This window comes from Hyla sarda, chromosome 6 (genome assembly GCF_029499605.1).
Source record: "Hyla sarda isolate aHylSar1 chromosome 6, aHylSar1.hap1, whole genome shotgun sequence".
Lineage (NCBI taxonomy): Eukaryota > Metazoa > Chordata > Amphibia > Anura > Hylidae > Hyla > Hyla sarda.
This window is the reverse complement of record NC_079194.1, coordinates 142,184,479-142,196,918: the sequence shown is the minus strand read 5'-3', so window position 1 is coordinate 142,196,918 and position 12,440 is coordinate 142,184,479. Positions and strand designations below refer to the sequence as shown.

General features: G+C 42.3%; 1 protein-coding gene across 5 annotated transcripts in view; it reads left to right on the top strand.

The window, feature by feature from the left end:
* The window catches only part of DOK4 (docking protein 4), a 41,216-nt gene that overhangs the window by 14,652 nt on the left and 14,124 nt on the right, over positions 1–12,440 (top strand). For 2 of the 5 annotated variants that reach the window (XM_056525338.1, XM_056525340.1), the window contains exon 2: positions 12,257–12,364. The exons of 1 other annotated variant lie outside the window; for it this stretch is intronic. In XM_056525338.1, the coding sequence (XP_056381313.1) occupies positions 12,257–12,364 (108 nt within the window). The remainder of the gene's footprint in view (positions 1–12,256; positions 12,365–12,440) is intronic. 2 more of the 5 variants (XM_056525342.1, XM_056525341.1) reach the window with 1 other exon arrangement.

Here is a 12,440-nt window from a genome sequence, read left to right as displayed (position 1 = left end):
CTGTTGTGGAAATGGAACAGACAACAGGTGGAAATTATAGGCAATTAGCAAGACACCCCCAATAAAGGAGTGGTTCTGCAGGTGGTGACCACAGACTGCTTCTCAGTTTCTATGCTTCCTGACTCATGTTTTGGTCACTTTTGAATACTGGGGGTGCTTTCACTCTAGTGGTAGCATGAGACAGAGTCTACAACCCACACAAGTGGCTCAGGTAGTGCAGCTCATTCCTGATGGCACATCAATGCGAGCTGTGGCAAGAAGGTTTGCTGTATCTGTCAGCCTAGTGTCCAGAGCATGGAGATGCTACTAGGAGAAAGGCCAGTACATCAGGAGACGTGGAGAAGGCTGTAGGAGGGCAACAACCCAGCAGCAGAACCGCTACCTCCGCTTTTGTGCAAGGAGGAGCAGGAGGAGCACTGCCAGAGCCCTGCAAAATGACCTCCAGAAGGCCACAAATCTGCATGTGTCCAATCAAATGGTCAGAAACAGACGTCATGAGGGTGATATGAGGGCCTGACATCCACAGGTGGGGGTTGTACTTACAGACCAACACCGTGCAGGACGTTTGACATTTACCAAGATTGGCAAATTCGCCACTGGCGCCCTGTGCTCTTCACAGATGAAAGCAGGTTCACACTGAGCACATGTGACAGATGTGACAGAGTCTGGAGACGCCATGGAGAACGTTCTGCTGCCTGCAACATCCTACAGCATCACCGGTTTGGTGGTGGGTCAGTAATGGTGTGGGGTGGCATTTCTTTGGGGGGCTGCACAGCCCTCCATGTGCTTGCCAGAGGTAGCCATAAGGCCAATGAGATCCTCAGACCCCTTGTGAGACCATATGCTGGTGTGGTTGGCCCTGGGTTCCTCCTAATGCAAGACAAAGCTAGACCTCATGTGGCTGGAGTATGTCAGCAGTTCCTGCAAGAGGAAGGCATTGATGCTATATGGACTGTCCCACCCGTTCCCCAGACCTGAATCCGATTGAGCACATCTGGTACATCAAGTCTCGCTCCAAACACCAACGCCAAGTTGCACCACAGACTGTCCGCCACCTCATCAGAAGCATGCCCAGGGAGGTCATACGGGAACGTGGAGGCCACACACACTACTGAGCCTCCTTTTGACTTGTTTTAAGGACATTACATGAAAGTTGGATCAGCCTGTAGTGTGGTTTTCCACTTTGATTTTGAGTGTGACTCCATATCCAGACCTCCATGGGCTGATAAATTTGTTTTCCATTGATCATTTTTGTGTGATTTTGTTGTCAGCACATTCAACTATGTAAAGACAAAAGTATTTCATACGATTAGTTCATTCATTCAGATCTAGGATGTGTTATCTTAGTGTTCCCTTTATTTTTTTGACCTGTGTATTTTAGAGAGACGTCTTTTTACTAAGCCCTATCCCTGCATGTACTGTACAGTGATATACAGTCATGGCCGTAAATGTTGGCACCCCTGAAATTTTCCTAGAAAATGAAGTATTTCTCACAGAAAAGGATTTCAGTAACACATGTTTTGCTATACACATGTTTATTCCCTTTGTGTATATTGGAACTAAACAAAAAAAGGGAGGAAAAAGGCAAATTGGACATAATGTCACACCAAACTCCAAAAATGGGCTGGACAAAATTATTGGCACCCTTAACTTAATATTTGGTTGCACACCCTTTGGAAAAAATAACTAAAATCAGTCACCTCCTATAACCATCAATAAGCTTCTTACACCTGTCAGCCGGAATGTTGTACCACTCTTCCTTTGCAAACTGCTCCAGGTCTCTCCTATTGGAAGGGCGTTTAACAACAGCAATTTTAAGATCTCTCCACAGGTGTTCAATGGGATTTAGATCTGGACTCATTGCTGCCACTTCAGAACTCACCAGCGCTTTGTTGCCATCCATTTCTGGGTGCTTTTTGACGTATGTTTGGGGTCATTGTCCTGCTGGAAGACACAAGATCTTGGACGCAAACCCAGCTTTCTGTCACTGGGTTGTACAATGCGACCTAAAATCCATTGGTAATCCTCAGATTTCATAATGCCTTGCACACATTCAAGGCACCCAGTGCCAGAGGCAGCAAAACAACCGCAAAACATTTTTGAACCTCCACCATATTTCACTGTAGGTACTGTGTTCTTTTCTTTGTAGGCCTCATTCCGTTTTCGGTAAACAGTAGAATGATGTGCTGTCAGAGACCGACCAGGGGGACAGGGAGAGTGAGCCCTAAACTGACCCTAAAACCGCTCTCCGTGCCTACTTGCCCATCCACCCTAAATGTTGGATTGACAACTGGGCGCCGGTCCCTTCCTGCGCTAAAGTGCAGTGGTGTAAAAACACATAATATACATAGTCGGTCACAGGCCAGAACAGAAACGGAAAACTACTAGACAACCAGAAATACCAAACAGAATACAAATACTAACAGGGCAGAATATAAACTCATAAACAGAGCAGAATATAGTGAATTAACAAACAGTTCATAAACCGGATATCAGATAAATGGCAGACATGATAAAATGAACAAGACTAAGCATGATAGGAGTATACAGCTGAATCCAGGAGATGAAGGGGATAAACAGAAGAACTGAGAGCCAAAACACTAAACTGAACAGATAACATAGAACACTGTTCACAAACAGGTACAAGTGCAAAGGACAAAGATCAGATCAACCAAACAGGATATAAATATAGGACACTGTACACACTGGGACACAGAACATACAAACTGGACTCCCCACTCCACTATAGGAGTAGCCATTAATAATAAAGCCAAATAGGCTACAGGCCAGCGGACACACTCCACCATGTGGACAGAATGCTGACCCAGTAGGAAACGGAAATATAATATATGAAACACTAGACTAGAACCAGATGAGTCTGAATAGACTCCAGAATAGGAATATCACATACAGGGGCACAGGTAACAAGCAAGACATAGTGTGAACACTGACAAAGCTGAACAGACATAATCCTAAAACCGACTAATGTAACACAGACTAAAATACAAGGAACATGCGATATAACCATGGCTAAAAACCCAGATAAAATGGCAAGATAAATACAAGGTAAATGTTCAAGCAGACATCGTTAGAATATAGCACAAACAGACATAGTAGTATTGCACTCAGTAACCAGCACCAGGATGCAGGAGAACTCTGCCTAAATTACTCCCCCCGAGTTCTCATTCATTCAGAGCATTCCCTATTCCCTATCCAGGTAGAATAGCAAACTGCTCTGAACAAACTAGTGTGTGAATACACACCTAAACATAAAAATACAAAAACAAATAATTGGGCTTTACCAAAAAGCTCTATCTTGGTCTCATCTGTCCACAAGACGTTTTTCCAGAAGGATTTTGGCTTACTCAAGTTCATATTGGCAAAATGTAATCTTGCTTTTTTATGTCTCTGTGTCCTGCTATAGCGTTTCATTTAATTGAAATGTCGACGGATAGTTCGGGCTGACACTAATGCTCCCTGAGCCTGCAGGACAGCTTGAATATCTTTGGAACTTGTTTGGGGCTGCTTATTCACCATCTGGACTATCCTGCATTGACACCTTTCATCAATTTTTCTCTTCCATCCAAGCCCAGGGAGATTAGCTACAGTGCCATGGGTTGCAAACTTCTTGATAATGTTGCACACTGTGGACAAAGCAAATCTAGATATCTGGAGATGGACTTGTAACCTTGAGATTGTTGATATTTTTCCACAATTTTGGTTCTCAAGTCCTCAGACAGTTCTCTTCTCCTCTTTCTGTTGTCCATGCTTAGTGTGGCACACACAGACACACAATGCAAAGCCTAAGTGAACTTCTCTCATTTTTATCTGCTTTCAGGTGTGATTTTTATATTGCCCATACCTGTTACTTGCCCCAGGTGAGTTTAAAGGAGCATCACGTGCTTGAAACAATCTTATTTTTCCACAATTTTGAAAGGGTGCCAATAATTTTGTCCAGCCCATTTTTGGAGTTTGGTTTGACATTATGTCCTATTTGCTTTTTTTCCTTCCCTATTTTGTTTAAGTTCAAATACACACAAAGGTAATATACAAGTGTATAGCAAAAAATAATTCATTTTCTAGAAAAATTTCAGGGGTGCCAACATTGACGGCCATGACTGTATGCTTTACTGATCCCTATGACTGTGTGTATTATACAGTGATGTAATCATTAACTACTCCCTTATTTCTACACACAGTATACATTGTAGTGATATCACTGTTACTTAGCTCGATTACTGTTTACTGTACAGTGATATGGTAAATTACTAATCCTTATTGCTACATTTACTGTACAGTGATATTAAGGTTATGGACCCCTGTTACTGCTGGATACAATCCTTTACTAATTTCAATAACTCTGTAGACTGTACAGTAATGCAATCCTTACCACATGTACTGTACAATGATAATGTTAATTCCTATCACTACATATTTTATTATATAATAATTAGGATTGCGCCGAAATTTCGGCTGCCAAAAATTATCGGCCCAAAATACCCCTTTCGGCATTTTCGGCTGAGTGAATTTGGGGGGAGTGGTTTAACCCCTACCCGACCCATGACATACATGTACGTCATGGATCGGGTAAGCACATGACGCGGGCCCACCGTTCATGTCCACGCCATACATGGGGAGATGCCTGCTGTTATCAGCAGCTGACATCTGCCTGTATTGACGGACATCGGAGATTGCTCCGATCTCCGTCATCGACCATACCCCACAGCCTGCTAATTGTTCTAGCGGGGGGCTGCCACTAATAGCTGACTTGGGGGGGGGGGGCATCCACTGTGGAGGTAGCCGGAGGGCTTACCTCTGCATCATCGGTGTACGTGGCTCTTCATTTGATTGAGCCTGGCTAAGCAGGCTCAACCAAATGAGCACAGATCACACAGATCAATGGAGTTCTATGGAACTCCATTGATCTGTATGAGGAATCTACTGATTCCTCCTAAAATTCCCCTAAGGACACTAATAAAGTGTTAAAAAAAAAAAACACCCATTAACCCCTTCCATATTAAAAGTTTAAATCACCCTCCTTTTCCCATTTTCCATATAAAAATATGAAAAAATAATAAAAATAAACAAACATATTTGGTATTACCACATGCGTAATTGTCCCAACTATTAAATTATGTTTCTGATCCTGCACTGTGAACGGCGTAAATGTAAAAAAAATCCCAAACGCAAAAATTGATGTTTTTTTTTTGTTTTTTTTACATCCCCCAAAAAAGTAATAAAATGTAGCAAAAACTATATTTAAAAAAAAAAGGGGGTTTTGTTTTCGGCCAAGCACAGCCTAAATTTTCAGCTTCGCCCCAAAGTTTTCCTTTTGGTGCATCCCTAGTAATAATACAGCTGTTTACTAATCCTTGTTATGGCATGTACTATATAGTAATGCAATCCTTACTTATCTCTATTGCTACATATATTGTACAGTAATATAATCCCTACAAATCCCTATTGTGACATGAACTATACAATGATATCATCTTTTACCGATCCCTATTACTACTTGTACTGTACAGTGATATATCGCTTTATTGATCCATATTACTACATACCCTGTACAGGATATACCGTATATACTCGAGTATAAGCCGAGTTTTTCAGCACGATTTTTCGTGCTGAAAACACCCCCCTCGGCTTATACTCGAGTGAACTCCCCCACCCGCAGTGGTCTTCAACCTGCGGACTTCCAGAGGTTTCAAAACTACAACTCCCAGCAAGCCAGGGCAGCCATCGGCTGTCCGGGCTTGCTGGGAGTTGTAGTTTTGAAACCTCCGGAGGTCCGCAGGTTGAAGACCACTGCGGCCTTCAACATCATCCAGCCCCCTCTCACCCCCTTTAGTTCTGAGTACTCACCTCCGCTCGGCGCTGGTCCGGTGCTGCAGGACTGTCCGGTGAGAAGGTGGTCCGGTGGGATAGTGGTTCCGGGCTGCTATCTTCACCGGGGAGGCCTCTTCTAAGCGCTTCGGGCCCGTCCTCAGAATAGTCACGTTGCCTTGACAACGATGCAGAGGTGCGTTCATTGCCAACGTACTTCTGCGTCGTTGTCAAGGCAACGCCTCTATTCCGGGCCGGAAGCGCGGAGAAGAGGCGCCCCCGGTGAAGATAGCAGCCCGGAACCACTATCCCACCGGACCACCTCCTCACCGGACAGCCCTGCAGGACCGGACCAGCGCCGAGCGGAGGTGAGTACTCAGAACTAAAGGGGGTGAGAGGGGGCTGGATGATGTTGAAGGCCGCAGTGGTCTTCAACCTGCGGACCTCCGGAGGTTTCAAAACTACAACTCCCAGCAAGCCCGGGCTTGCCCGGGCTTGCTGGGAGTTGTAGTTTTGAAACCTCTGGAGGTCCGCAGGTTGAAGACCACTGAGGGCGAATGATGAGAAGAGGATGATGAAGGGGGGGGGGGGGGATGATGAAGGGGGGTGGGGATGATGACAAGGGGATGATGAAGGGGGATGTGTGGGATGATAAGGGGATGATGAAGGGGGGATGTGCGGGATGATAAGGGGATGATGAAGGGGGGATGTGTGGGATGATGACAAGGGGATGATGATGATGAGGATGTTAATGATGGGTCTGGATGATGACAGGGGGGGATGAGGTATTTCCCACCCTAGGCTTATTTTCCTGGGATTTTGGGTTGAAATTAGGGGTCTCGGCTTATACTCGGGTCGGCTTATACTCGAGTATATACGGTATATGGAAAAAACAGAGAATGGCGCTATCTAAGTGCCGTAATCCGAGGTAACCAAAATATACAAATATGATATATTTGGGACTTCATTATATATGGAAGTGGGAGCTTCCCTTATATCAAAAATAGTGATCACATATATAGAAGCAGGTCACATATAGACAGTGTTAATTTGTCTGGTGAATGGTATTTCACTCACCTATTTGTGTTGTGCGGCAGGCAGGTTTCGAGCGTTGAAAGAGTATGGCAGCTCTCCACTGATGCTCTGGCAGCCTTACATCCGAACCCGAACAGCAACTGTGTCGGTCATGGCAATGGAAATGGAAGTGGTCCCAAAATGGAGTTGCTCCAGCAGTTTCCAGGAGGGACAAAAATATGGATGATGTGTGTGGCGCCTTGAGGATGTAATTCAGTCAGACAAGTATCCTAGGTGGTTAGGGTTACTTGTTTATTCCATAAAAAAGGATGATCCATACATTTGCAGAAAAATATGGAACATTATAAAAAATGAAAATAAAAGAATAAAAAGACAAGGCAAATGGAATAGCAACGTGTTTCAAAGGGTGACCCCCACTTCGTCAGGCTAGTCTGACGAAGCGGGGGTCACCCTGCGAAACGCGTTGCTATTCCACTTGCCTTGTCTTTTTATTCTTTTATTTTCATTTTTTATAATGTTCCATATTTTTATGCAAATGTATGGATCATCCTTTTTTATGGAATAAACAAGTAAACAACTGCTGGAGCAACTCCATTATGGGACCACTTCCATTTCCATTACATACCCTGTACAGTAATATATTCCTTAAAGGGGTTCTCCATGTTGAACAATCCCAACATGTTAGTCATGTCCCTTGACAATAAACTAATGGCCTAGATTTATCAATCTGCCTGAAACCAAAACTGTTTGGTTTTTCCTATAGTAACCAATCACAGCTCAGAGCTCTCCATTCTGACTGAGCAATGAGGAACTAAGGGGCCCCTTCTATTTACTCAGAATCACCTAATGGATATATTAAAGGGGTACTCCGCCCCTTGGGGGAGAAGATATCTGATCGCGGGTGTCCCGCAGCTAGGACCCCCGTGATCTCTGTGAAGCACCCGGCATTCCTTTAGAATGCTGGGTGCGGGCAGTGGGGGTCGTCACATCAGTATCAGTATACAGAGATACTATTCTTTACTACTCCATATTTCTGCCTGTACTCTGTATATACTCTCTGTCACTGCATTTATTGTGCATGTATATAACCATTTACTATTACTATACTATACACTATACTGCATTTCCTGTATGCCAATATAATCCTTACTAATACCTATTATTGCATTTACTGTACACCGATCTAGTTTTTACTAATCCCTATTACTACATATATTGAAGATTAATATAATTCTCACTAATTCCTGATTCTACATGTACCGTACAGTTATATAGTCTTTACTAATTCTTATAACTACATGCACTGTCCAGTGATACAATCTTTACTAAATCTTAATGCTACATGCATTGTACAGTAAAACTGTACATTGATCAAAGTATTTACTAATCCGTATTTCTGCATGTTCTGTGCACTGATATAATCTGTTCAAATCCCTTTCCTTGCATGTACTGTATAGCGATATATTCTTTACGCAACCCTCTAACTACATGTATGATACTGGTACTATACAGTATTACAATTGATAGCAATCCTTGTTACTATATGTGCTGTACAGTTATATAATCCTTAATCCCTATTACTGTGTGTACTGTACCGTGATGTAATCCTTACTAATCCCTATGACATGTACTATATAGTAATACAAACTTTACTAATCCCTATTATTGCATGTACTGTGCATTGATATAAATCCTTACCAATCCATATTATTGCATTTAATTTGCAGGGATACAATCGTTCCTAATCTATATTATTGAATTTAATGTGCAGGGATACAATCCCTACCAATCCGTATTACTGCATATACTGTGCAGTGATACAATCCTTGTAATCCGTATTTATGCATGTACTATAGTCATATAATCCCTACCAATCCGTATTACTGCATATACTGTGCAGGGATACAATCCTTGTAATCCGTATTTATGCATGTACTATAGTCATACAATCCCTACTAATCCGTATTACTGCATATACTGTGCAGTGATACAATCCTTGTAATCCGTATTTATGCATGTACTATAGTCATACAATCCCTACTAATCCGTATTACTGCATATACTGTGCAGTGATACAATCCTTGTAATCCGTATTTATGCATGTACTATAGTCATACAATCCATACTAATCCGTATTACTGCATATACTGTGCAGGGATACAATCCTTGTAATCCGTATTTATGCATGTACTATAGTCATACAATCCCTACTAATCCGTATTACTGCATATACTGTGCAGGGATACAATCCTTGTAATCCGTATTTATGCATGTACTATAGTCATACAATCCCTACTAATCCGTATTACTGCATATACTGTGCAGTGATACAATCCTTGTAATCCGTATTTATGCATGTACTATAGTCATACAAACCCTACCAATCCGTATTACTGCATATACTGTGCAGGGATACAATCCTTGTAATCCGTATTTATGCATGTACTATAGTCATACAATCCCTACTAATCCGTATTACTGCATATACTGTGCAGGGATACAATCCTTGTAATCCGAATTTATGCATGTACTATAGTCATACAATCCCTACTAATCCGTATTACTGCATATACTGTGCAGTGATACAATCCTTGTAATCCGTATTTATGCATGTACTATAGTCATACAATCCCTACTAATCCGTATTTCTCCATATACTGTGCAGTGATACAATCCTTGTAATCCGTATTTATGCATGTACTATAGTCATACAATCCCTACTAATCCGTATTACTGCATATACTGTGCAGTGATACAATCCTTGTAATCCGTATTTATACATGTACTATTGTCATACAATCCCTACTAATCCGTATTACTTTTGAATTTGTTACTTTTGTATTCTGTCTTCTCTTTTGTAGTGTGCTGTGAGTATTTCAATTACAGAATCAAGAGCAAATGTTATCTTTCTGTGGGAGTCAACAGAAAGTCCTAAATGTAAGAGGTCAGCAGCGGGTTCTGTATGCGAGAGATCAGCAGTGACTTTTATGTGTAAAAGGATCAGCAGCAAGTCCTTCTGTATCAAGGATTAGCAAGGAGTTCTATGTTTAAGGCCATGTTCACATGTCGGAATGTCAGTACGGAAAATCTCTGTACGGACATTTCACAGACATAACATGAAGGTCGCTAGGACCGCATGGGAATGTGCTGTCTCATGGCTATCCATTCTGTGCGGAGTCCGCAGAAATAATGGACAGTTCATTCTATCTACGGACACGGAAATCGAAATTTCCGTGCCAGAAACATCAAGCATGAAAATTCCGAAGTGTACACAGCGCAGCAGAATCCTGTTGAATTCAATGGGACTCTGCTGCTGTGGAATCTCTGCAGAACTTCAATGCGGAATTCCGAATGGAAATTCCAAGGTGTGAACATAGCCTAAGAGCTCAGCAGTAAATTCTGTGTGTGAAGCATCAGCAGCAACTTTTAGGTTTGAGGGATTGACAGCTGCACAATCATTCTGTTGTATGTGCCAGGGATCCGCAGCAAGTTCTTCCATTAGTCACAAAAAAGTCATTGCTATAAATTTAGACTAAATACAACAGCAAAATTATAGTCTATCTAATGATAAATTCCCCTCCCCCCATGTGTGAGAGACCAGGAGAAAATGATGTGTGTCTGGAATCAGCAGTCAATTCTTCTATGAGTTAGTGATCTGCAGTGAGTGCTTCTATGTTTCAGGGATCAGCAGCTAATTCTATGTGGGGAATGAGCATTGAACTTTGCGTGCGAGTGATCAGTTCTCCTGTGTGTCATGGATCAGCAGTAATTCTCATTTTCTAGCATTCAGTAGTGAGTTCTCCTGTGTGTCATGAATCAGCAGTAAGGCTGGGTTCACACTACGTTTTTGCAGTACAGTTCCTGTATAAAAACCTGACTAACCTGTATCAAAATGTGTGTACAAATTTTTATCACAATACGGTTTGAAAAATTATGTCCGGTTGCATCCATTTTTTAAGAAAAAAAGGATACATTTTTAACTTTTCACTTCATTATGAATAAAGTTTCACTTGTTTGATTGAAATTCTACGAAAAAAAACTGCAAAGTCAAAAACCGTATGGTAAAAACCGGATGGAACCAGATGCACATACAGTTCTGTATGGTTCCCATTGACTCCCATGTTAATAAAAAACGTATACTTTTCAATACGGTCTTTCACCTGGACCAAAAACAGTTATAGGCTACGGTTTTGGGTACGGGGAAAAAAGCTGACAAAACTGTACAGGATGCAAAACGTATGCAACCGGATGCATCGTTTGGCATATGGTTTTCAATGGAGAGTCAATGCATACGGTTTTCAATACGGTTCCGTATGGTTTTCAAATTGAAAACATATACGGGAACTGTATTGCAAAAATGTGGTGTGAATGCAGCCTAATTCTCATTTTCTAGCGATCAGTAGTGAGTTCTTCTATGTTTGAAGGATCAGCAACAAGTGATCGACTTGTTAGGCTAAGTTCACACAACGGAATTTCCGCCTGCAATTCCGCTTTGAAATTCTGCTTGCTAAAATGTATATTATAATGAAAGGGTTTCCATTCACATATTCACACTTCAGAATTTGTGAACGGAAAATCCGCTTGGAAATTTCTGCCTGAGGAATGGCGTTGCTCATTCTTCAGGCGGAAAGACTTGCGGAACACATTGCAGTCTATTGGAGACTGCAGTGTCCGTGTGGTCCTCGCACTGACTGATTCAATTGACGCTGGCCGCACTCGGAATCTCTGGGCGGACATTTGCTGCCCCGAGATTCCGCAGTGTGAACCTAGCCTTACTGTTGCACATAATCAACATTGAGCTGCAGAGGGTAAGTGGCTCGTGTAGCATGGTGGATCTCATATCCTGTATATTCAGATCTGGTCAGGTTCAGGTTGTTCAGTGATCCTGGATGATTCTCTGAGCAGTGGATGCAGAGCATTGAGATCAAAGTGAGAAATTCAGAGCACTGGGATTCAAGCAGCAGTTAGTGCAGATGTAAATGAAAGAAGTAGATAAGTGCAGTGACTAGTTTTGCTTGTTCTTCCCATGGTAGGGGGCTTGTTGAGATGAAGTCAAGGTAAGGGGATCACATGTTGTCTGTTCTAAACAGTTGGTGACAGAACATCCAGTTGTGGCCTGGTGTAGTGGTGCCCCTTTCTACACTGCCTCTACTACATTATCCTCTTATAAACACTGCAATCCCTGGAGTCCTGAGCAAATAGCAGGATGGCATCACTGTGTCAGTGTTTTCTACTGTCCATTTTTTTTTAAATGAGAGAGATAGACCTAATAGACAAACACCGCTGCCATCTTGACTTGGGATCTCTTCTCAATGGTGCGTGGCTTCTTTCTTCTCCTGGCTGCCATAATTCTAAGTAACAAAATCAGTTTAACTTGTGACCCTTTCATCTGCAGATTTACCGCCGCTGCTGGCTGGTGCTCAGAAAATCCTCCAGTAAGGGACCCTGGAGACTGGAAAAGTATCCGGACGAGAGGTCAGTCCTCCTGCGCATGTCCCCTAAGGTGAGGGAGAGAACTCCTGCTCAGAGCCCCTCATTTAGCTTCTCTAACTACGTAATAAGTGGCTCTGGTTAAGGAT